At 53.5% G+C, this 26,170-nt stretch overlaps 1 protein-coding gene across 2 annotated transcripts in view; it reads left to right on the top strand.

Moving 5' to 3' along the window:
• Window positions 1-26,170, top strand: part of HSPA12A (heat shock protein family A (Hsp70) member 12A) — a 168,265-nt gene that overhangs the window by 85,043 nt on the left and 57,052 nt on the right. Inside the window, exon 1 of one of the 2 annotated variants that reach the window (XM_043597661.1) lies at window positions 13,480-13,699. The exons of the other annotated variant lie outside the window; for it this stretch is intronic. Within the exon in view, the coding sequence (XP_043453596.1) occupies window positions 13,657-13,699 (43 nt within the window). The 5' untranslated portion in view covers window positions 13,480-13,656. Of the gene's footprint in view, window positions 1-13,479; window positions 13,700-26,170 lie in introns of those variants that run through there. 2 annotated transcript variants of the gene reach the window in all.

Below are 26,170 nucleotides of genomic sequence, written 5' to 3'. Positions count from 1 at the left end.
CCCGGGAGGTGTCAAAGGGTGGCCACAGGCCTTGGGACAGGGTAGGGTAAGCCCCACCCTGGTCTGGCAGGAGCCCAGGGGGCGCCTGGGTGCCCTGGCAAATAAGCTTGGGGAAGGGCAGACATTCTGAGCTCATTCGTGGGACCTGAGAAGGACTTTTGTGGGATCTGACATTTCGTGTCCAAATGTGAAATTCCTTGGCCCCCGCACAGAGTTGAATGTGTTGGCTGCAGCCAATTTGCCTTCTGATCTCACACGCACACCCCTGGTTTGTTTTGAGAGCTGCAGTTTGGAGAAACGGCAACACAATTTAGAAACCAAATTGCATGGCCAGAGTGAGGGTAGTGGTCGAGGCAGGATCCAGCTCCCCGCCCTTCCTGGGAAGCGAGGGACAGTGTCCTGGCAGAGTTTAGAGAAAGAGGAAGATAGAAAAATATGACAAATCATTAAAGGGGATCTGGAAAGGACCAGGGGCCCCCTCATTATCCCTCTGCCTTAGCACAACGGTTTGATTTTTCTGCATGCCAGTTATCTATCACATGCGGGCATAATTTTAGTGGTTATAATCAGTATACAGACTTTTTCTGCTTTTTTTTTTAACTTAATATGATATTATGACATTTTCCCATGTTGCTACACCACCTTCCTATTTATATTTGTGATTCTAGTCAGTTGTACTCTTTGCATGAAATAACACTGAAAAATACATGCCTAAATATAGTTGCTTTCTTTTGACATAGAATAGATTTCTAAGAGAAGGAATAATTGATCAAAGTGTTTTTAATGTCACAGATGCTTTTCCAAAGTGTGAAACTTAGTTTGTATCAGCGTTATCTATATATGCGTGAAAGGATAGTTTTAACACAATCTCATCATCATTAGATATTATTGGTTCATTGTTTTATAACTTACCCAATGTTTTGTAAGCGTTTAATTGTAGACACACACATATAAATCACTGCTAAGATTGATAATTTTTCATGTGCTTGTTTAACATTTTCCTTCATAGGTATATTTCTTTGTGATTTTTTAAAAAAAAATTTTTAACATTGATTTATTTTTGAGAGACAGGGAGAGAGACAGAGCATGAGTGGGGGGTGGGGAACAGAGAGAGAGGGGGACACAGAATCTGGAGCAGGCTCCAGGCTCTGAGCCATCAGCACAGAGCCCGACGCAGGGCTCAAACCCATGAACCGTGAGATCATGACCTGAGCTGAAGTTGGATGCTTAACGGACTGAGCCACCCAGACGCCCCATTTCTTGGTGACTTTTGTGTTTAGCTCTGTACTTTGAGAAACACATGTGTGCACACATGCACACCTGTTAGATCACATGTGATGCAACCTACCACCTCATGTATTTTTCTTTTTATCCTCAATTTGCTTTGTTTCTGAAACAACAGAAACTTAACTTTTTTAAGTTCAATATTTTGATTAAAAACATTTTTTTTAATGTTTATTTATTTTTGAGAGACAGAGACAGAGCATGAGCAGGAGAGGGGCAGAGAGAGAAGGAGACACAGAATCCGAAGCAGGCTCCAGTCTCTGAGCTGTCAGCACAGAGCCCGACGTGGGGCTTGAACTCATGAACTGTGAGATCATGACCTGAGCCGAAGTCGGACGCTCAACCGACTGAGCCAGCCAGGTGCCCCAATATTTTGATTTCTTAAAAAAATTTCTCCTCTTGCTCCAACCTTAGAACTTTATCAGACACCAGGGAAAAAAAGCAGGGGGTGGGGCGGGGAGGAAATCAAGACGACGACAACCAGGGCACCTGGGTGGCTCAGTTGGTTGGGTGTCTGACTTCGGCTCAGGTCATGATCTCACGGCTGGTGGGTTCGAGCCCTGTGTCGGGCTCTGTGCTGCAGCTTGCAGCCTGGGGCCTGCTCCGCATTCTGTCTCCCTCTCTCTCTGCCCCTCCCCCAGTCAAGCTCTGTCTCTCAAAAATGAATGAATGTTAAAAAAATTAAAAAAAAGACAATGGCAATGTTTGGGGGCGGGGGTAAAGTAAATAACACGCATCTACCTTTACCCCGACCATCCTCCGTCCTCAGGGTGAACCAGAGGTCGTAGGACAATGCGTTTTCTTCCCGTTTGACCAGTGAAAACTGTCCAGGTATGGGCCTGTTTGGGGAGGAACTGTCTTCCTTCTCTCCCCTCCTGCCTCCCTGCGAGCCAGGGAAGGCCTTTGCTGGGGCATCTGGGGACGTTATGTGTAGTGCCGGGGACTGCACTGCACAGAGCAGACCCCTGGGGCAGGGGGAGGCTGGCTTGTGGACCCACCGTGGTGCCCGAGAACCCTGCCCCTGGCCTGTGCGCCGGGCCTGCTCTCTGGGCAAGGTGAAATGTTGTTCCGCAGTTGAGTGCTTGGCTTACTGTCTGGTACCAGATAAGCAAACACAGATGGGAGCTGTTGCTGCTGGTGACTAAGGTCGTTGTCACAGTCCTTCTTTCCCGGGCGGGGGCGGGGTGGGGGGAGCACCCATCCCCGGTCACTGAGCATTTTTGTCTTCACAGCAGCCCCGAGAGGAGGGTACGATGATTAGTCCCATTTGGCAGATGAGAAAAACCTGGCTTCGAGTGATTAACACCAAAAACCCAGACGTGGCAAAGCTGGCATTCTGCTCCGGGTGGGTGACAGGCAGGGTGAGGCAGGGGGACTAGGTGTGACTTTTATCTGCACTGTGGGAGACTGGGCATCAGATAGGCTTGGCGATCTGCCTGAGGCCACACAGCAAACGCACGGCAGAGCCTGGTCTCGGAGACACGGGTCTTGAGACCGGGTCTGGTGCCTGTCCCACTACGGACGTGGTGATGACTGCTGTCAGCCAAGTGCACACCATGCGCCAGGTGTGCTGGGGCCTTCTTGGTTCTTATCAGCCTAGGAGGAGGGCCCGGGGAGAGGCTGGATGAGACCCAGGATCACCCGCGCCTGAAGCTTGTGTTTTAGCCACCCCGGCCCTGCCGCACACGGGTTTGCCCTGCAGGACCGTGGGATGTGAGCCTGTGTGCCAGCGCGGGGCTGGGGGACAACAGGGCGCCTTTGTCCCTGCTCCCCTGACCACCAGATTGTCCTCCTGACACGTGGCCCTCATCCCTCGTCCGGCTGAAAAGAGAAGGCTGATCAGTTTTACCTTTAATCTGTCTACTTTCCAAATTTACAGAGTTTCTGGGGACAGGCCGGTTAATAAAAATAGTCTCCCGGGAAATGTGTCCACTTTTCCACACAGCTTCTTCCTCGCTCAGGCAGGCTGGGACTCATTACTGAGCACTGGTTACGAGGAATCACCGTGCGTAATGACCAACGTTGACGGCAAGCTTCCTTTGTTGAAGAAACTGGGTTAAGCATTATCTAATGTAACGCTCCAGTGGCTCCAGTAGATAGGATTTTATCAACCCTCTTTTACAAGTGAATCCGAGAAGGTAGGTAACCTACCCAAGACTATGGAGCTTGGAAAGGGTGGAGCTTGGATTCAAACCCAAGTATAACCCAACTCCCAAACTCATACCCCTTAACTCTTCCGCTCCCTGCCCCCTGCTTTCCAATGGAGGAGATAAAGGGTAGGTGAAGCCCGGAGCATTTTCCTTATACATTTTGCATGCCTGGGTGTTGGTCAAGGTCTCCCTTGAATTTTGGTGACACCTGTCTGCTTCTCTCCTTTCCACTGGAGTTGGGAGCGCCTGAAGGCTGGGTCCATGTCTGGCTAGACTGTGTCCCAGCACAGCAGCACAGTGAGGCGCTTGTATGTGTCTGTTGCAACAGGAGAGTGAATGACAAGGCACGATGGGGCGGACAGGTGGGTGACCAGCTGTCTTGGCTGATTTGCAGTGGGGTGTTTTTGGAAATGGTGTGATTTTAGGGCAAACTTTTGTTGTAGAAGAGAGAGGGAGTAGACCCGTTTCCTTGACTTCTTTTAGGACAGGACTTTACCTCCAGATGGTGAAGCTGGCCAGCTCTGGGGGGCTCCTGACTCTGCTCCTTCTAGCTCCAAGTCTTCCGGCAAGTGACTTGACCTTACTGCGCTCAATGTCCACCTCTGAAATGGAGGCCAATATTGGTTTGTGCCTCAGAGGGAAGGCTGTGAAAACTAAATGGGCATGTCTGGAAAGGACCGCTGCTGTGATAACTTCCTGGGAGAGTCCATGTCCTGTGAAAAGTTGGATTTTAAACATTCGGTGATTTGGATGTTGGGTACCTGGGGTTTCATGATATCATTCTTTCTACTTCTATGGATGCTTGAAACTCACCACAATAAGCTGTTTTGAACACAAGTAATAGATGTCTGTTAGTTTTGCTTAGAGAACAAACACAAATAGGGAGGTGGGGAGTGGGCAAAGTGGGTGAAGGCGGGGGAGGTCCAGGCTTCAGCTTATGGAACGAAGGAGGTACGGCATAGGGAATATAGTAAAAAAAGACAAAACCGAAATACAATCGCAGATGTATCGTGGGATAGAATGCAGAATGTACATGCAAATTTTAAATTAAGCGGTAGATTCTAAAGAAATGAATGGCTTAAAGCAGCTGCTTAGGATCACGACCTCAGGCCGAGGCTGCTTATGATCTCACCGGGCCTTCAATGTTCTCACCTTTAAAAATGTCAGGAATAATGACGCTTCCCTCCAAGTACTTTACGAGTCAAGCGAGAGAAGAGATGTGAGGGTGCTTTGGAAACTGTAATTCTGCCTTCCAGTTCGATGATTTGTTCATCCTTTTAATATGTTTCTTGAGGCCCTGCTACGTGCCAGGTGCCAGGCTAGGTGCTGGGGCACAGTCCTGCACAGCTCTCCATGGCATGCAGGGTAGACTGGGGGCATTCTCCTGAGATCACGCTGCCCAGGTGCAAATTCTGACCCTGCCACTTACTCCTCGGGGAATCGTGGTGGGCCTCAGTTTCCTTGTCTGCAAAATGGGGGTAGTGATCCTTCCTCTGCATTGCTGTGAAGATCAAAAAGGACAGTAGAAGTAAAGTGCCTAGAGCAATGCCTAGCACACAGCAAGTACTTAATATATGTTCGTTATTACTACCTCCCACAGGGAGGCTACAGCCTAGTTGTAAAGGCTCAGAATAAACAGATAAGCAAAATGGCTTTAAAGAAGAACCGGGGTGGCATGACCTAACAGGAAACAACACGTGGGCCCCTCCAGGGCCCTTCCAGGGCACTGACCTTTAAGGTAAATCAATTGGATGATATCAAGCAGGGGCAGAGGTGAGGGCAGAGGGCAGCAGAAGGTGAGGCAGGAAGAACTGCTCTTGACAGAGTAGCGTCGAGTTACTGGGTATAGTTGGTCAGGTTGTGAACTGTTCAACCCTTAGACATTGTGGACCTGCATATTTTTTTTTTTTTAACATCAATTGTCTGGAAGATAAAATGAGTGTGTTATTTTGATCAGGATATTACGCTGGTTTTCCAGCAGTTGGAAGTTAAGTGTCTTGGGAAGGGACTCCTTGTTCTAATGGTAGTGATTGTGAATGTGCTATATGGGTTAGTGGAGGCTCAGGAGTGGGGGATAAGACAGGGTTGTGACTGGAATGAAGCTAGCGGGGTGGATGGGGCCACATCCTGCAGGGCCTCGTAAGCCTGGGAAACAAGTTTGGGTTGATCCTAATTCCAGTGGGAAATTTGGGGGAGGGTTATGAACAGAGGACAAGTGGATCTCCACCCACTGCCCCGCCATCCATCAGGCTGACCTGAAGGGGGCGCAAAGAGTAGCAGCTGGAGGCCCCGGGAAGGCTGATGAGAGGTGAAGGGGATGGTCTGTTGTTGCCCTGATGGTGGTGGGCCTGGAAAGTAGTGGTGTTCGTTGCCCATTTGTTAATGAGGAAAAGGCCAATGCAAAGTAAAAGCCAGAGGGAGGTGGGGAGAAGACAGGATTCTGAAGATCTTTTATAGCCACAGATTAGTTCTTTTTCCTGAATCTCAAAGTCCTTGAAGACCTCCCACTTCTCCATCTTCTCACTGTGGCCGAGATGCCTGTGTTTTGTTCCCACATGGCCTGGAGCAATGTCCAGATTGGAAATCCATTGCAAGCAAATGGATCTGGGACTTCGTGGTAAAGGGGGTGAGGATAGGCGGACCCCCGAGGCTGGAACTAGGGGGAGGGGCAGGTGGGCCTGCCAGGGGCAGGTGCAGTGGCTCGGCTGGTGTCAGCCCCAGATGCCATCTGGGTAGCTCTGGCTCTGAGCGGGACTGTCTGAGCACTCTGTGGCACCGCCTCCATTGATGGTACCAGGAGGGCGACACCCCTGTCCCCTTCACTGGGGGAGGCAGGGGTTCGGAGGAGGTTGGTTAACGTGCCCAGGGCACCCTGCCTGATGCCGGGGCCCTCCCTTGCCCTGCCATTCACAGCTGCTTCCTGACATGGCCTGGTCTCCTCTGCCCAGTCTGCCCATAGGAAAGCCACCATTTTGTTCAGTTGGTAACTAATGGAGACTTTTGAGTTTGATTCTTAGTCTGGGGTCTGAGGGGCCTCAGCTGAGCTTCAGGGAGCCGAGAGCCTGGAAGTGTATGGTGGGGGGCAGCCTTTTCCCAGAATAAGGGCAGAGTCTTGTTGGCCAAGAGTATAACTTTTGGCTGTTTTGCTTCCTTGAAGCTTGGGATGGTAACTGGCACATAGTAAAACCTCAATAAGTGTCTGTGGAAGGAGGGAAGGATTATCTCAGGATTAAGGTCCTTATCCAATGGTTCTTCCTCAGCCCATGGCTTCCAGAACTGAAGGACATCTTTTCATGGGCTATCAGTGAAGACTTAATGGTCCCTCTCTACTTTATGGGTGAGGCCCAGAGACAAGCTCTCACAAGGCTGAGCTCAGGAACCTGCTGACCTCAAGACAGATCTCCCCTCCTCAACCCAGTGCCGCCTTCCTCTCTTCTCCAGGCAAAGACTGTGACCATGGACCTGCCACCACAAAGAGGACGCACAATAGTGCAAACAGCACGGGCAGAGAAGCCCGCCTCCATGAGGGATGTGCAAATGTTCCTGTGATGGGGCAGAACCATCCAGAAAGGCAGCTCTAGGATGGTGGGAGAGCAAGTAGCACCAGCCTAGGGGAGAGTTGATTTTTCAAGGACTTTTCCTGGCATTTGAGGCTGCAGGTGGCTGAATCTGCCCAGGCTTATCCTTGCACGGTGCAGAATGCTCTCTTTCTTTGCCGGGTATAGAATTCTAGAAAGCTGGAGAGAAGGGATTCTGGAGGTCAGCATCATGAGGCGGATGCCTCAGTTCACACTCTCTGCAGGGGCCAGATATTGCTAATCATCACCGCATTCCCTCCCACTGAGCTAGAAAGGGCCTTAGTGCCTCCTCTGGTGTCCCTGCCAGGCATTAGCAATCAATTGCAGTTAGCTTCCTGCTGGGCCTTTTGGAGGGGGGCCACTGAGGGCCCAAGAAGCTGGGAAGCAGGGCGCTGTCTCTATCTGTAGGACTTTGAAGGAGAGATTTAGCTTCTCTGAGCCCCGGTTTCCACCCCACTATTTATTTACTTGACCACTCATTCATTGCTTCCACAAACATATATTGAGCACCTACTGTAAGCCAGGCATCGGGCTACCAGCTGAAGAAGGTGCAGGAAGTAATTTTTCCCTGTAACACAAACCCTTTTGGCTCTAATAGTCTACAGTTTGTTGCAGCCTTTGTGAGAGCTTTCCTGGCCACGGGATCATTCCGGTTTTCCTTCTCTGAGCCTTGTCTCACTTTGCCCTGTCCTCCTTCGTATGTGGCTTCCAGAATGTTCCATCTTACTATGAACCGGTAGCTTGCAGAGCCAGGGTTTGGGCCTTCCTGAGAATACTGCTAAGAGAGTGGCCGCAGATGTTTGCTCTGCTGTCTGAAATACTTACAAACAATATTTGGATGACCCTTCATTACCTGAGTAGGCATTTCTCAGGTTTACACTGCAGGCCTGAGTGACTGTGATATTCTGAGAAATAATTTCCTCTGGCCCTTGAATGTTGCTCCTGGAAGAATCACGTGGCAACCCATGTTGTATATGTGAAATGTGTTTTGGAATGTGAATGGAGAAGCTGATTCACACCAGATGGGGCAGAAATCCAAGGGAAAAGGATGTATAAACCGGACACTGTGATTTTAAGAGGTACTAAAGGTCAGAGGTCAAGGAGAACTTGACCTATTGCCCGGGCTATCCCTTAAGATTTTCTGTGGCCTTAGCTCATCTGAATCTTGGCCCTGTTACAAAGGAGTCACTTCTATGATATTCAGTGTACAGACCAAATTCTGGTGGCATCTCACAAAGTCCAAAGCAGCTTTTACTGGAAGCTTCCTACATAAAAGCTCAGATTTGGATTAGTCTCAGTGTTTCTCAAAATCAAAAGAAAAAAAAAATTCTGGATAAACATTTTAAAAAAGAGCTACTCACCCCCATATCTTCTGTGTGTCTTTCACCAGCCAAAACTTTTTTTTGCCTAGATCCATTCTGTAATTTATAAGACACAAGGGAGAGGCATTTTTGTGGTCCAAATTTGCCGATTAAATAATAAGTCCTATTTACTGTAGCACATGTAGCCTGGCCCTGTGCTGAGTGTTTTACATATATTATCTCCCATAATTACCCTGCCTGTGATTATGAACCCCTTTTACTGATGAAGAAACAGACCCAGAGAGGTGTGTCCTCGGGTCACTTGATGGGGACAGGGAATGACTCAGCCCAGATTTGAACCTCGGGTCTGGCTGACTCTACGTGGCCCCACATTCTTCTCCACTGTGCTTTCTCGTGTTGTACTTGCCCTGTCCCTGTCTCACTGCACCCTCTGGATTCACACCTTCAGTGGTATATCCACGAGGAAGGCAGGAGGGTGTGTCTGTCTGGGGGCTGAAGAGCAAGGAAGGAGGCTGTTGCAGGGTGGTGTCTGTGGGCTGGGGGAGGGGGGGGTGAAGAGAATCTCAGAGAAGATGAGTAATAATTGAGGGCCTGAGGCCGAGGCACTGTTTTCCTTTTTACTATTTAACTGTCTGTTCCAGGCGCTATGCAAAGTCTAGGGGCGACAGTGGTGGACATAGCCGACCTTGGGAAGCTTGCCGCCGGAGGGGGAGATGGGCCACATGACATCGGAAAGACCTGAGTTCTAGTCTCAGCCCTGTGGCTTCTCAGCTGCAGCTTTCTGGGCCTCGATTTTGCCGTCTATACAATGGGTTGATAGTAATAGTGACCCCAGAGTTGTGATAAGTGCAATGACAGGAGTGCTTGGGGAGTCAGGCACAGAGGGGAGAGTGGGGGCCTCGTGCTGTCTTGGAGGGCCAGGTGGTTTCCTGGAGGAAGTGACATCTAAGTGACCTGGAGAATGAGAGAGGTTTACGGCAAAAGGAGTGGAGAATGGGCTCCCAGGGCAGGTGTTCGTTCTTTGGGGACCTGAGGACAGGCCCACGTGGCTGAAGTGACCGGCACGAGGGGGCGGTGGTGACGTGGCTCTGGGCTGGGCCTCTTTTTGGGACTCTAGTGGCCAACTGCAATCTGTAATGGATATAAGCAGAGGTGGGGACGTTCTCATTGCCCACCACCACAGACCACAGCCTGGGGCCCTATGGCCCAGAAGGTGGAGAAGAGATCATCTGGGGGGTGCTGAAGGGAGCCCACAGGGAGCACTGTGAGGGGGAGTTTGGAGGGGAGGCGGAGGGGATTTGCTGCAGAGTGACCCCACAAGTGTGGATGTGGTCCGAAATGGCTGCAAGAGCCCCCCGGGGGGTCGATGGGATGTCCCTGTGGCGGGCTTGGTCCCCCCGCTGGGTGAAGCCTGTTGTGCTTCTGTTTCAGTGAGGGAGTCAGTCCATCCACCATCAAGCATTTACTGAGTGCCTGCCCCATACCAGGTACTAGGTTCTGGACCTGGGGATACGGAGGTGAGCAGCACAGCCCGAGATCCTACTCTCACGGAGCTCACTTCGGGTGGGGAGGAGAGTCTCGGTTAGAGCCGTCTGGGAGGGTGGCATTTCCCGGAGTGGGTGAGGGAGCAAGCCGCGTGCTTGTCTTGGGGACTGTGTCCCAGGCAGCACCACTACCTAGAGCGGGGGACCAGATTTGGCGTGTGTGTGTGATTTGGCGTGAGGGGTGGGAGCGTGGAAGGAGATGAGGTCGGGACGCATCAGGAGGCCGATTCATGTAGGACCTGGTAGCGGAGGGGTGAAGAGACCTCCCTCTGCCCTGTTGGTGAGGGGACTACGGGCATCAAGGGAGGAGGGCGGGAGCCCTTCCCTCTGTCGGTGACAGGAGACAGGCCCTGCCTGCACGGGCGCCTTCTGTCTGCTCTGAGAGGGCAGCGCCCCCCAAGCACTAGGTGAGGCGGTGCATGTGGATGGCCACCTGGGCACCCGGCCGGCCCAGCGTGTGCTCGCCAGGGCGACTCCTAATGAGTGTGGTGATTATTAAAGCCCTGAGGGCAACCCCTAGGCCGACTGTGCCCTGCCTTTCATATTCCCTGAAAATCAAAACCGTCTTCCGCTCTCTGCCCAGCACGTCATTCCCCATCGTCCTCATGAGCCCTCCTGTCACTGTGGGTCGGTGTCGGCAGAGAGGGCAGATGGCCCTCAGGCCTTTCCGCCATAGGTGGCAGGAGGGCGGGGACTACGGGGTTCCCGCTGGTTCTGACAGCCTGCCAAGGCCAAGGTCTGGATGCCAGGGGTCAGGAGCCTGATGGAAAGAGACAGGTGCCATAAGGACACTGAGGAGGAGCACCCAGGCCAGGATGGGGGTGCAGGGAAGGCTTCCTGGGGTCGGGAGGTCCGTGCTGAGCTCTCCAGGCAGCCGGTGGTGGCGGGGTGAGGGGTGAAGTGTTCCAAACACCAAACGCATTTTGAGGCGTTTGAAATTCCAGCATCTCCGAGAGGCAGGGGTGGGTGTGGGGGATTGAAAGAAGTCATGAGGGATGGGGTGGGTGGGGGAGAAGGAGCCGAGAGGTGGGTGGGCAGGGCAGACCAGATTCCCAGAACGATGGACTGAGGCTTAAGACAGGAACCGGAGACCCGTGTGGTGGCCCTGCAGACATGTAGGTGGTGAGAGATGATGGGTTGGTGGCAGTGAAGGTGGAGAGGAAATGCCTAAGGTCCCCTGGGTAGCACTTGACCTGGAGATGGGCCGAACTCGGACAGACACAGAGACACGAATGAGAGCTGATGCCCAGGCGTGGGGCTTGGCGGCTTGTGGGTGATGCTGCCTTTACGGAGACCCTGCGGGCCAGGAGGGGGGTAGCGGAGGATGAGCTGGGCTTTGGTAGAATGGAAAGGGCCCGGGAGGTGCCCTGGGGAGACTCTCAGGAGGTCTGGAGCCCTGGTGGGAGGTCAAGTCCTGGGTGTGGAGGTGGGCCTCCCTGCGGATAGACAGAGGAGGCTTCTGAGTGCAGAGCTGCCTGAGCAGCGGTATAGAAGGAGGAGAGAAATAAAGCGAGATGTGTGAGTATATAGCTTACGGTAGGAGCCTGGGGACTGGGGTGGCATCCATCCTGGGTTTCCCTGGGCTGGCGGCCTTGGACTGGGGTTCTGAAGGATGCCCGGATGTGGGCAGTTAGGGGAGGGAAGGGAAGGGGGCGTCAAACATGGAGACAAATGTAGACTGTAACCATGTCTGAGGAAGTCAGCTGGAAGGGCTGAAGCAGAGTTGACCTTGTCACCTGCACAACTGCCTTAACCCTTTCTCCGGCCTGCATTCGGGTGCCACATGCTCTTGGCCTTGCAGGCCTTGCATGGCATAAGGGCCATGTCTTGGATCTGCCTCTGAGATGCTGGGGTATTGTCTCAGCAGGCCAGTAGTCTTAGTAGGGAGAGGGCACTCTGTAGGAAAACAGTATTCTCCACTCTGCGAGTGTCCCCAGCCATGTGCCCCCGCCCCCCACCGCCCACTACCCTGCACAAGTGGCCATTGTAAAAAGCCGCCTGTGACTTCGGAATATCTAATACTTTTTGGACTGCTTACCATGTGTCAGACCCCAAGCAAGGCATGTTCATGCATCAGCTCATCTAGTCCTCTTCATTCTCACAAAGGGGGTTCTCTTGTACCCATTTCACAGATGAGGATATTGAGGCTCAAAGAGGTTTAAATAACCAGCTCATGGTCTCATACACAGCCGGAGACTTCACACTCGGGATTTTTAATGCAGGCAGGGGGCAAGTTCATCCTTCTTCTTCTACTTCTTTTTAAATGTTCATTTATATTTTTGAGAGAGAGCACACGCGAGCGGGGGACGCGCAGAGAGAGAGGGGGGGACAGAGGATCCAAGCGGGCTCTGACAGCCGAGAGCCCAATGTGGGGCTTAAACTCTCCAGCCGTGAAATCAACCTGAGCCAAAGTTGGATGCTCAACTGACTGAGCCACCCAGGCACCCCCCAAGTTCATCCTTTCAACTCATCACCCTAACATCACTTTCTGAGCAGAGGGTGGACTCTGGGCTCCGGTGGCAGCACCCCGCCTACCCCCTCCTCCATAACTTGGCTGCAGGATGACACCTCCCTTAGGTGCCCTTGAGAGAGATGGCCCATCTCAGGGCATGACGGATTGCTGATCGTTATCCCCGTTTGGTCACTCACTTGTGTGTGTTCTAGGGATCCCTTAAACCTCAGTTTCCTTCCCTGCGAAATGGGGACCAATAGTTCCCACCTCTTAGAGTTATGCAGGGAAGATGAGATGAGGCTCTGAAGCACTTAGCATAGGCCAGGCATAAGGGAGAGGCCAAGTAACGGTGGTCAGTAGAGTCTTATCACAACCCTCGTTGCCTTCTCGCACAGAGGACCCAGCAGCCACTTGGCCAGTCGCGAACAGGTGCCCGGGCGCGTGTGTGGGGCGGAGCCTGAGTACAGGGAGGATGCATCATTGACCGCCGAAGCTCTGCATTATTAATGCCGTTATTCTCAGACTTTTAACGAGGGCCGGGTTGGAAGCCCTTATATGGAAGGCGCGACGCAGCCACCGAGGCTAGCGCCTCCCGGGGTCCCGAGTTGCCATGGAGTCCAGCGGGCGACCTGGAGGAGGATGCCCGCGGCAGTGCGCAGAAGGAGGCCCCCAGCGCAGGTCCTCGGTCTTCGGCCTGAGTCCTGGCTGCGCCGGCTTCCTCCTTTGCAAGGGCGCTTGCCCGCTCCCCTGGGACCCTGGGGGGTGGGGGAGAGAGATAAATTGGTGGAAGCTGGAGCCGGCTTCCTCGGGAGAGTGGGGTTTCTGTGCGGTGCCTGCTGCAGGGCTTGAGCCCCCTGCCATTCCAGAGAGAGGACGCGCAGCCGGGCGGAGGGGACCTGAAATCCAGTCCCCGCCGCTCGCCGAGCTGTGCGCCTGCCGTGCGCGCCGGCGTTCGGCCGCCGGACGAGCCGCCCAGCCCCTGCCGCGCCACCTCCTAGGCGGCGGCCGACTCGGGGGGCGAGTCCCGGAGAGGAGGGGCCGGGCCTGGAGCGACGGGTCCCGGGGGCGGGCAGACGCCGAGCCGGGCCCCGCGCCTGCTTTCGCCGGCCTTCCCCAGCCTGCCGGGCTCGGCGGGGCGGGGCGCGGGGCGGGCCCGGGAGGAGCGCGGGGAGGAGTCCGGGCTGCGGCGGCGGCCGCGTCACAGCAGTGCTCCCGCTGCCCCGCGGCTCAGACCCGGCCCGAGTGCCGCCGAGGACGCGGACCGGGACCCGCACGGAAACAGGGGCTGCGCCGGAGGTTCCTCTCGCGGGCCGGGGCTGCGCGACCATGGCGGACAAGGAGGCCGGCGGCGGCGACTCGGGGCCCCGAGGTGAGCGCAGGGCGCGGGTCCTGCGGCTGCGGCGGGGCGGGCCGGGCGGGCCGGGCGGGGGAGGGATGAGGCGCGCTCGGCCCGGGGCCCCGAAGCTCCCTCTCGGGCCGCGGGAAAGTGGGCGCGCACCCCGCAACATCTTGCCCCAGCGGGGAGGGCCGGGGTCAGCGCCGCGGCGGGGCAGGGGGTCCTGGGAGCCGCCTCCGGCCCGCCGGTCACGTGCTGCGCTCCCGGCCGGGGTGCGGACACTGCGGCGGGGACCGCAGCCCCCGCCCGGGCTCTCTGACCATCCCCGTCGTGGCGGGCGGGGGTGGGGGGCGCCTCCTGCGGGGCTCTTTGCGAGTCCGGGTGAGAACCTCCCCACCATGTCCATCCCTTGCGCGCTGTGCGGGGACGCCCGCGCTTGCGGAGTAAAGGGCCGGCCGCCGGGTGGCCCCGAATCCCCAGCGGCTCATTTCCGTGACTCAGCGAGGCGGGGGTGGGAGCCTGGGGCAAATCGAGGATTTGGAGCTGTCCCCTCGCCCCTCGGAGGTCGGATTTAACAAGCCCGGAGTGGGGGCTGCAGCTCCAGGCTGAACTGCAGCGCACAGCCCGCCCCGCCCATCCCCAGGGATTCTGCGGGCTGTGGAGGGGCGAAGCGGCGGGGGCTCGTCCCCTGGTTGCCCGGGCCGGGGGGAGGAAGGTGGCGCCCAGCGCCGAGGACGAACGCCCGCATTTTGCAAATGTGCAGTGGCTGCTTTCTTTGGGGAGCAAGGTTAGGGCTCAAATGGGGCGGGGGTGCTGGGTAAGGAGCGAGAGAGGACCGGGGAACGCAGGGAAGACAGAGGAACAGCTTTTGGAGCCCAGGGCTGTAAATCATGGTTTCGCCAGCCGAGGGGACGGCCTGGCCAGGATCGTGGGTCCCAAGTGGGGAAAGTTGGGCGCACGGAGACGCCGCGCGTCCCTGACCGGAGGGGCTTTAGCAGTAGCAGCCGCTGGAGGGGAGCTGCAGGGTAAACCGCCTGGCGAGGATGAAATTAAAATGTCTCGGAAGTAAGGGAAATTCATCCAGGAAAGGCTCTGCGGGGACCTCAAAGCTGGGGAAACTGAGTCAGGTGGCGGCGCAGACACCATGGGCGGGGTGCTGGCGGTCTTACTGTCTGTGGCCTCGGCCCCCGCCCTTTGCTGCGCTCCGAGCGGCACCTGCCCCCTCCCCAGCCCATTGTTCCTGCAGATCTGGGAGGTGCCTCCCTACACGGCACTGCAGTAGTGGGGGAGTGCGGGGGGAGGGGGACATCCTGACAGGGCTCACTCTGGGGAGCAGCCTGGGAGCGCCCAGGCGGGGCCCAAACACACATCCAAATGTCCCCCGCCCCTGCTCTTCCCCAGCTGGCAAATGCGGTTGATGGGCTGGTGGCTTTGTCTGGATATCACTCAGCAACTGGACTGATTTATCCCCCCCCCCCTTTTCCTTTAAATTGGAAAAAAAAAATAGGATGATAGGGAGGGACATCGGAATTGCCAAGAATTGCTAAAGCTTAAGTTAGTGAACCAGTTTCTTGCCTCTCGTGCTGCGATAAATAGTGAATGGCTGTATCAAATGCAAGGTTGGCCGTAGGGTGTGTGAAATCAGAAAGAGTGAGCAGGGACTTGCTCCCCCTGGCCCCCTCCCGCATCATTTTGTCTTGTAAAATCGAATTCAGCACCCCTCCCCTACACGCATGCACACACAGGCACTGTGTGGTTGTCTCTCCTCAGGCTGGGAGAGCTCCCCATCCAGGACGGGGAAACACATGCTGGGTGTCCCGGGCCACCTGGCACCGTTCGCCCGTGTCTATTCTGGAGTGTTTCTTCACTTCCAGTGATCTGCAGTTCAAGGCAGCCAGTGAGAACATCCGACACATGGACTTGGGACACAGAGCAGGCTGTCCCTGGCAACTTGCTGCTTCTCTCTTGGTTCTCATCCCTTCATCTCTAAAATGGGAGATATTAATAGTATCTCATAGGAGCAGAGCTCACCCACCAGCTAACACGTCTATTTCTAAGGTTTCCTCACTGAGTATTCTGTGCTGGGCAAAGAGCATACCTTATTTTGTTTGTTCAAGCCTCATCAGATCTGTTACCAGCATTCCCCTTTCCGCCAGGCAGGAAATCTAAACATAGGTTGAGCGACCTATCCAAGGTCGCATATCTAGGAAGTATTGATTTGGACTCAGGCCATCTGATAATAGGGCTCTCGCCCTTCACTGCCATCCTGTGTAAGCCCTGTGGGTGTGGCCAGTGATTACTACTCTGTTAGGGACAGAAAAATGGTGTTCTTCAGGGGATCATTTCGAGGATGCTTTTGGTGCAAAAGGATAAGTATCAGAGCGATCAGACCGTGTTGGCTCTTGGGAGCAGTGGGAGCCCTGGGCGGTATGGCCAGAAAGGCTGGCCATAACATTTTTCCCAACAAAGCAAGTGGGGGTGGGGTGTGGGCGGAGTTGCCTGCGAAACAAGAATGTTGGTAGTTGTGGAAGCTGGGTCATGGGTACATGGTGGTTCATTACTATGCCCTTTGTATATGTGCGCAGATTTCCTTAATAGAACATTTAAATTAATTTACAAAACCAGAAGGGCCACCCCTTTATCTTTAGACCTTCAATCCTGCCCCACCAAGACCTAGGTTGGTGGACCCAGGGAGCCCTAGAAGGATGAGATGAACGGGAGGGGGGGTGGTGTGGGGTGGTTCAGGCTGAGCTAGCTCCTGTGGTGACCCAGGCAGGGATAGGCATGGGCAGTGGACACCTCGTCATATGCTCCAGGGTGGGGATGGGGTTAGGCAGAGGAACAGCAGGCAGGGGGGTTGCCTGTGTCCCGGGGGGTCCCTCTGGAGGCATTGCGTTGGACTTCGGAGATGGGATTCTAACGCCCTAGCAGTTAAGCATCATAAAAATAAACATTTTAAACACTGACATTTATCGAGGACTTCGTTTATGCTGCAATCTGAAAACAGCAAATGATTTCATGTGGCCCTGGCCAAATCACCTTTGTTATTGAATGGCTGGCTAGGAGAGAGTCCCCGTTACCCCCGTTTCACTTCTGGAGAGAGCTGCCAGGCCAGCCTGGCACAGCTGGGAATGGGTTTGAGTGAAGGTTAGGAAGTGACCAAGCTGTCCAGCCTCTCTTAGCACATGCCTGGCCCGTCATAGGCCCTTAGGGAATCCTACTGAGTGTCCGAATGAATGAGCACACCACCAGTAGAGTGTGACTGCCCCACTTTCCCGTGGCCGCCAAACTACAGACGGAAGTGGAAGGGCACTGGTCGTGGCTCTCGAGGAGCTAAGGAAAGAGTTGAAATGGTGCTCTGGGTTTCACTGGCGAGGACTCTGACCATGGATCCACTTCTGTGTCTGTCCTTGCATTTGAAGCTCTGTCCACTGCCACTGTGGTCCCTCTGTACTCCCTGTGCACGCTTCCCGCACCGTGTCCTGTGTGTCTCAGAGCCCGGGATCTCCTTTAGCCCTCAGGCAGTTCCCCCCGCCAGGCACATCCTCTCTTTCCCTAGAAAACTCCTACTTATCCTTCAAAACCCAGCTCAGGTATCACTTCTCGGGAAGCCTTCCTAGGCTTATCCATCTTGGTGAGATCTCGGCTATGTGGTTCCAAAGTCTTCGGTACTGGCTGTTGATAATCTCAGCGAGTGTAGATGGGGTGCTCAAGACGTTCCAATTCTGTGTATCCCGTTGACTCTTCCAACAACCCCATGAGGTTGTGTTATTATGACCCCGTTTTGCCGATGAGGCGGTCGAGGCTTTTGAGAAATATGGTAATTTTCCCAGTCGAGGAATCAAATCACCCAGCCAATGAATGCTTGAGATGGGATATGAATCAGTCACAGACCCTAAAAGCGTGTGCTTTTCTCTTAATGCCTTTTCTCCCAGCAAGGGGGGAGAGGGATTATGTCTTTCATTTCCGCAATCTTAGTAAGGGCACATAGTAGGTGCTCAAAAAATATCCTACTGTGTGTCGAATGGATATCAGCCAGTAATCGCTAAGGGAACACAGCGGTGGGGAATGGCATCTGCATCCTGCCCACTCCTCGGCGAAATGGTGCTTCTAGAAACTTGGAGGCGCAGGAGTGGGTGGAAGCTAAAGAGGAGTAGGCAGGGCTCAGTCAATCCTGAAAGAGATGAGACTTTGATTCCAACAAGGGTTTGAGTGACGAGTCAATACCGTGGGGGCGAAATGCTCTCTCATCACATAAATAGGCCTCTGGTAGGGGAGGAAGCTTCTTTATTATTGCTGTGCATAATTAGAATGGCAGGGAGGAACCAGGGGCTTTAATGAATGAGCAGCATTCGGCAGGGAGGGAGCGCCTTCCACCTACAGGCGTGTCTGGGCATGGAGAGCAGGGAGAGCCAAGGAGGGGACCAAGACGTGCGGGCACTGCCCAGAACCGACACTGGCCCCACCACAGTGGACTCTGCAAATCCTTGCTGCCTTCCTTTTATTGGAAATGACTCCCGATCCATGGCTCCGAGACGGACAGTGACAGGTGCACAGGAGTAAGGGAGCAAAGTGGCTTTGGGGCCCAAAGTGCGTGTCAACTCCAGCTAAGCGTTCCTTTCCTGGTCTGTGTAAGGAGCACGTGACGCCTGCCTCGGTCTGTTGTGGGGCTAGTGCAGGTATCAGAGGGGCAGGGATTTACCAAGTTTTTTGCCCGTAAGAGGAAGGGAGAGACGGCTTTGTTGCCTCTGTCTCCCAGATGTCCGCGGGGATTGCATTGCCTTGTGTGGTGTGGCACGGGGTCCAGCCGCTCTGCTTTCTTTAGAGGCTAGGGAAGGTAGGCAGATTCCGCTTCAGTTTTTCTGATGTGAGGGTGCGTGGAGAACATGTTCAGGTTCCCGATGCCTTCGGACCTTCAGTGCTCCACTCTGATGCGACGAACACCTCTTTGCCGGCAAACACAACGCCTTGAACGCCTTTCCCCCATCTCTGCAGATTCCACTGGTGGGAAGCAAGAATGAAGGCAGCTGAAGGCTGATTCCGGAGCATGTAGTATTGGAGGCTACCCTCTTTGGGTCCTGGACATGCCCTGGGGTTAGTTCTCGATCCCAGCTGCCTGTTAGAATCACCTGGGGGAGCTTTGTAAAAGCCTTGATGTCTGGGTCTCCTCCCGGAACTGTTGTATCAGGACTTCTTTGAGTGGACAGCCGAGTTTGAGTTCCCACATATCTGGATTTCAGACTTGGGACCTCAGGATGAAGGGGGTAGAGGGCAGGACCATCCGACACCGTTCACTCCCCGTCTGTGTCTGCAGGGTTTGTAAGCACCAGCTCTGTGTTAAATGCTTCGCTTGTGTTGTCTCATTTAATCTTCATGAACACTCCATGAGGTGGGAGGTTTTACACAAGGGGAAACTGAGGCTCAGAGGAATTGGGTACATTCCCCAGGGTGAGAGAGCTGGGGGCAGGAAGGGGTGATGTTAGAACAGAGCTCAGGACCGTCAGCAAAACCTCCATGGGCACAGCGTATCCTTAGGGAACTTTTTCTCAATCTTCAGCCATTTGAGATTCACTTTCCTGATTCCACTGTATGTTCTGGCCACCTAAACTGTGATTTATTGATTACTTTAAAAATTCACCTGCTGTTTTTTAACAGGATTTAAGAGTCTTATTTATGTAAATTCCATAAGTGGGACACCTGTGTCACTTGCCACAAACAGAAGGTAACCGTGGCAAAAATGTACGGAAACCCAAACACGGGCAGAACCCTTTAGCCACATGTGTTTTTCTTTGGAAAGCTTTGTGCTGAGGCTGCACTCTGGGTAAGAGGGAGACCAGAGAGTTTTACAGGAGGTCAAGGATACAGGAGCACCAGAGTGAGACATTCTGTTTTCTGGAAATCAGTCTCCAGAGGGACTTGAATGGGAAGAGAAGTGTTTTAGGAATCACCTGGGAGGGAGGTCCTTATGATTTTCAGTCCCCGACCTTCTGGAATTAGACTTTCCAGGGAAAGGGGCCCTGGGAATGGATTTGCAAAGCCTGCCAATAAGACTTATAATCAGGGCGGGGGTGGGGGGGGGGGACTAGGGACTAAGGCACTCCCTCAGGGACTCTGAACTAGAATGTGCTGCTTCACATTGTCCGAGTCCGGGAGAGAGAATGATTCGGTGTGATTTTACAGGAACAGTCGGCTTGGATTCCAATTCTGACTTTACCACTTAGCAGCCTTGGGATTCTGGGCAAGTGACTTAGCCCCTCTCCCACCCCACCTCAGTTTCTTCATCTGTAAAGTGGGAATAATCAATAGCACCCATTTCAGAGAGGATTTTATCTATTCCCACAACCTCTGCTAAGTTTGTGGCTCATTTGCTGTTGTCTGTTATTATGTAGTATTATGAATCCTGTAGACACAGGTAGGGCATTATCAGTGGCTGCATTTTCTCCAGAAGGCCCAGAGGGGAAAAGGGCTGGCCTGAGATCCCACAGCTAGGAAGGGGCAGAGCCCAGCTGGAGCCTCAGGCCACATGGCTTCTTGTCCGGCAGGCCTAGAACTTTGGAGATGAGCTGGGTGTCTCAGGCTGTGGGCCACATTTAATGACCATGGGGTCCCTTGCCATGGCTCTGAGCTCCCTGCTGGGCTTCTTGTCCGGCAGGCCTAGAACTTTGGAGATGAGCTGGGTGTCTCAGGCTGTGGGCCACATTTAATGACCATGGGGTCCCTTGCCATGGCTCTGAGCTCCCTGCTGGGCTTCTTGTTTGGGGCAGTAGTGGGGTTCAGTAGTCTTTTTGTATCCTTGGACTCTACCCAGGGCTGCCGACCTCTGCCCTCAGGTGGACTCCCAGTCTGCCGTTGGACGGGCTCTGTCTGTGTGCTGAGACTCCAGGCAGAGACCGTTCTGAGCTCTGCCGGGACCACCCCTCCTCTTCCAGCCTTGACCATGACCTGGCAGCTAGGGATGTCAGGTGGGGCAGCATATGGGCCTGGGTTTTGTCTTGAGGGTGGCCCCGTGTCCTGGTGGGTACCTCTTGGGCAGTTATGAGAAGTGAAATTCTTAATAGTGACTCCTTTCACTTTCTGAGTCTCCCAGTTTGGAAGATAAATTATGTGGTCGTGCTACTGAGCTCTGTCCTTTCCCCAGCCACGTGGGCCTCAAGTGGGACGGGAGAGGCAGGAGGATGTGTGGCCAAACCGGGTCCAGCCGTGTTTAACTCCTGGGTGTGATGCGGCTGCACCTCCGTTTCTCCTTCTGTGAACAAGGGTGGCTTGGGAGCCTGCTCTGAGCTCCAGTGGGTGCTGTGAGAATCGAATGAGAGAAGATCAAGTTAAGGCTAAGCACGTGCCTGGTGCACGGCAGGTGCTCCCTACGCTGTCATTGATTGTTGCCAATGACGGTTTGCTTTGGGAGTTGCCGGGGTGAGACGTGGGATCTGGAGCCAGACTGCCTGGGTGCCACCCTGGGCCGTGTCATTTACCTGCTCCGTGGCCCTGGTAAGTTACTAAACCTCTGGAAGGCTCAGTTTTTCATCTGTAAGATATGGGTTGTAATCGTCTTCTTTGTGTGCTTTTGGTGAGGATTAAATGAGTTTGTATCAGACGAGCACTTAGAACAAGGCCCGTCATAAAGTAGACACTAAATTAATCTTAACTGCTATTATTAGCTGTTATCGTTATTATGAATAGTCCAAAGTTACATTCTTGTAGGCAGGAGGAATTATCTACTGTTTTAGTTTCCTATTGCTATTGTGAAAATTAGTGGCATAAATTTACTATCTTCTAGTCTAGAGGGTGGCAGTGAGTCCAAAGTGGGTCTAACTGAGCTAGAGTCAAGGTGTTGGCAGAGGTGTGTTCCTTCTGGAGGCTCTGGGTGAGACTCCACTTCCTGGTCTTTTCCGGCTTCTAGAGGCCACCTGCATCCCTTGGCTCCTGGCCCCTTTTGCCACCAAAAACATCACTCCAACCTCTGCCTCCATTGTCACATCTGCTGTCTGCCTCTGCCCCTCCTGCCTCCCTCTCATAAGGACTCTGGTGTGAAGGCCTCTTTTGCGGCCCACCTGAGTAACCAGAACTGTCTCCCCATCTCGAGAGCCTCAGTGTAATCACATCTGCAAAATCCCTTTTGTCATGTAAGGTAACACATTCATAGGTTCTGAGGATTAGGATACCGATGTATTTGGTGGAGTGCTATTTATTATTCCGTCTACGACATCCAGAAAGATTGGGGTCTTGCCTACATTTAGGAATATTAGTTAGAGAGCCTCCAGTCTCCCTCAGGGATGGTCTAAATGTTAGGAACTGCCCTTTCTTGGTGTTTTATATCGGTTGGGTTCCTCTTGCCTCCTGTGTGATAACTTTCTGGAGGTTGGGTTGTTGGTTAGCCCTTGGCTTTTATTTGAAAGAATTTTTTTTGAACGTCTTTATTTTTGAGAGAGAGAGAGAGACAGACAGAGTGCAAGTGGGGGAGGGACAGCGAGAGAGGGAGACACAGAATCTGAAGCAGACTCCAGGCTCCGAGCTGTCAACAGAGAGCCAGACATGGGGCTTGAACTCATGAAGGTGAGATCATGACCTGAGCTGAAGTCAGACACTTAATCGACTGAGCCACCCAGACACCTCCCCAATCCTGGTAGGGTCCTTGGGCACACTGCCACTCTGGGGATTGGTTTAGCCCCTTCTCAGGGGCCTGTGAAATCACTGAGACCTCAGTAAAAAGATTTACTGGTTCCCCAGTGGGAAAATGATTAAAATATTAAAGAATAAGTGGAACGTCTACAGAGCGTCACATTGCATTTGTGTTTGCTGCGTAACAAAGCACCCCAGAATTTAGTGGGTCAAAACGGTAGCCGTTTTATTTGCTCATGGTTCTGTGCTATATGCTCCTTTTGCTGGTCTTGCCTGGGGTCACTCGTGACTGCAGCCATCTGCCGCCTCCCCTGGGCTGCAGGGTCCGAGAGGGTCTCGCTCATGAGCATAGGGGTTGGTGTCTGGCTGTCGGCTGGACTTCTTCCTGCACTTGGTCTTTTATTCTCAAGGAGCTGGCTTGGGCTTCGTTACACGGTGGTCTCAGGACAACAAGAGGATGAAGAACAGGAGGTTGCAAGGAAGGCCTCTTGAGAAGTTGTGTGCTGACTCCTTCCAGTGGTCAAAGCAGGTCTCGAGGCCCACCAGATACAAGGGGTGGAGAACGAGGTCCACCCCTTCGTGGGACGGGCTGCCAAGAATTGGTGGCTACTTTGCCTCCGAGTCAGTTTGAGTAAAATGACAAAAGTACACACTGTAAAGAATGGCATTATGTGTGAAAGCGGCTCGCAGGCTGGATTCGCTCACTTGTTACAACTTTCTGTGAATGTGTAGCGTCCAGAAGTCCGCCCGTTGTAAATCAGATGTGACTCACGGTCGAATTATCTGGAAAGCAACTCCCGGTTATCTTGCACTTGCAATTACTTGGTTGTTGGTCTATACAGCTCGTGTCTCCATGATTGACGAACGGGGAAGGGATGTTGTGCGGGGAAGTTGTGTTGGCTCACTGGCAGTTTTTCCCAGCGTGTTTGTGTTTCGATAGATGGGGATGGGCTTTCTCGTGAAGGAAGAGAAATAGGACAGGAATTAAAAAAAAATGCTAGAAGTCTACAGGTGCACCTTCCTTTAGTGCAAGTTGTGGCTGTTTTAGTATCTTTCGGCCCCCACCCCCCTCAGGCTGAAGGGAGAAGCCGAGAGGGCCAGGGAAGCGACTGGAAGGCCTTGCGTTGTGAGAACACAGTGTATACAGGTGACACCCTGGGTAGGGTTTTTGATTGCGGTGAGAATGGTCTCTGTAGGAAGTGAGTGACCCTGGGCCACCTGGGTGGCTCAGTCGGTTAAGCACCTGACTCTGACTCAGTCATGATCTCGCGGTTGGTGGGTTCGAGCCCCGCGGCGGGCTCTGCGCTGACAGCTCGCAGCCTGGGGCCTGCTTTGGATTCTGTGTCTCCCTCTCTCTCTGCCCCTCGCCTGCTCACGCTTCGTCTCTCTCTGTCTCTCAAAAAATAAATGTTAAAAAAAATTAAAAAGAAAAAGAAAAAAAAAGAAGTGAGTGACCCTGAGGCCCATCATCTCAAAGGAGAAGCACCAGTCAACGACTGACCCACTGGGGCTTTGGGTCCAGGGGCTGGTGCGGCTTACTCTGCTAGGGTATTGCTAGAGCCATGACTATTTTGGGAAAGCCTCAAGTGACAAGGTCCTGTAAGTCTTGAGCGACCTGCACCACCCCGTCTTTCCCATGAATCCTATTATTTTCAGCGTGCGATTTTGCAGAAGGTGAAGGTTTCCGGGAAAACACGCCACATTGTGGCAGAAACGCTTGTATGTCTGTTTGCTGCAGGATGAGTGCCCGCTTAAAATTATCTGCCCCAGGGGCTCCTGGGTGGCTCAGTCAGTTAAGCATCTGGCTCGTGATTTCAGCTCAGGCCACTATCTCCTTGTGGGATCGAGCCCCGTGTTGGGCTCTGCGCAGAAAGCACGGGGCCTACTTGGGATTCTTTCTCTTTTTTTTCCTCTCTGCCCCTCCTCCACTCACGCTTTCTTTCTCCTAAAATAAATAAATAAACGTAAAAATATATATATTTGCCCTGTTACAGAGCGGGGCCTCAAATGGTTCGGCCCACTGGAAGAGGTCCCTCTCGTGTCTGCACCTCGTTTTGGAGTATACTAGCTGGACTTTTGTGGCTGTTTTGCTTCTCAGATGTTTGGTATGTCTTTCGAGCAGTTTTGCTTACTGTGTTCCATTTTTGCCGTCAGGACCCAGAGGCTCTGGGAAGGTAGTGAGTTCTGTCGGATGGAACCACTGAGCACCCTGACATCTCAGCGGGAAGTGGGTTTTGCCTGTGTCAGTTGCTCCCCATAAACTGGCACTAAAGGGATCCTCCTTGGTGCCTTCTGTGTTTCGTAAATAAGACCCCGTGGGGGCGCCTGGGGGGCTCAGTCGGTTGAGTGGCCGACTTCGGCGCAGGTCATGATTTCACAGTTCACGGGTTTGAGCCCCGCGTCGGGCTCTGTGCTGTCAGGGCAGAGCCTGCTTTGGATCCCCTCCCTCCCACTCTCTCTGCACCTCTCCCGCTCATGCTCCCTTTGTCTGTCAAAAGTAAACAAACATAAAAACAAAAGGCCCTGCGGTCTTGTGGGTTTCCCTGTGACCGGGCACAGATTCCCGGTTCCGGCGTGGGACACGGATGATGTGGGTGCTAGTGCGCGGGTCTGCGGCCTCGGAGGCCACAGGCCGGCCTCTTTGTTTGTCCCCAGGTTTCCATGGGCTAAAGGCTAAATTCCTCTGGTCACTTCCTTCCCTTATTTTCCTTTTCTCCTTGTCCCTGAGGGGCCATCTCTGCCGGTTGGGATAAGAAACTGTTTACAGCACAAACGTCAGAAGTCCTGTTCCCAAAGCGGAGATGGAAGTTGTTGAGGAAACAGAGCCCGTAGGTGGCATTGACAGCCAAGTGGGAGCTGGTCGGCCACATGTCGGGGCTGGGCCTGCCCTCTCGCTTTACAGATGGGGAAACTGAGGTCAGGGAGGGCTGAGGAGACTGCTCCCAGATACTGGGCAAGGCCAGCGTAAGAATCCAGGTCGGCTGGCTCCCTCTGCACACTTCCCAACCGAACCCAGGGTGGTCTCAGAATCCTTCTTAACCCGTCAGTCCAGCCAGCCCCTCCCAATCAGAGACAGCATGGGGTCTACACCTCTTTGCCATCCATAACTTAAAGGCTTGTCCCTCCCTGCAGGAGTTACATTTCAGTGTTTGAAGAGGTAACGTTTAAGGTAGAGGACTAAAGTGTGCCATCAGAGTGCCCTGAGTGAGAGTCCTGAACGGTAGGTCGAGCCCCAGGCGCCGCCTTCTCTGTTCGCTTGCATAGTTCCTCCACCGACACTGGTGGTTGCCTATTTTTTGTGCCAGTGTTAAGTAGGGCTTTTAGTTTCAGGTAACTGCACGTCTTCTCGTTAGAGGAAGCCAAAAGGAGATTTTGTACAGGATCCCAGGATGGCTCCTGGAACTCCCTCCGTGCCGGCTCTAGGAGGGAAAGCACTGGGAGCTTGGGGTTCTCCCCCCTCCCCACCCCGGTCTCTTCTGCTTTACTCTGCTTGTGGCCTGTCCCTCCCTCCCTGCAGGCCCAGTTTATGGGTGCCCCAGTCTTTCTCGCACCAGTCCAGACTCCCAGGGGAGGCCCCTAGGTCCAGGCATGATTATGACCTGTCCCTGGAACTGTTACCCCGGGCCAGGGGCTGGGGTCACTTGCTGGGAGAGGGGAGGAGCTGGAGGGAGCACTGTCCTGTGGTCAGGGAGTAATTTCCTCTTACAGACAGTTATGGTGCTAGTAACCGAGTAAGTCATCCACAGTAGGTGGTTCCTAGGTGAGGGCTGTGCATGCAGAGAGTAGATGAACGGCCTATGGGAAACTTTCTCATTCTTAATAGCAACAGATAACCGATGAGGTCCTATTTTCCTTTCTTTTATGACTCAAATATAATAGCAGATA

The sequence above is a fragment of the Prionailurus bengalensis genome, chromosome D2, assembly GCF_016509475.1.
Source record: "Prionailurus bengalensis isolate Pbe53 chromosome D2, Fcat_Pben_1.1_paternal_pri, whole genome shotgun sequence".
Taxonomy (NCBI): domain Eukaryota; kingdom Metazoa; phylum Chordata; class Mammalia; order Carnivora; family Felidae; genus Prionailurus; species Prionailurus bengalensis.
Note: the sequence above shows the minus strand (reverse complement) of the source record. Positions and strands in the feature narration are given on the sequence as shown.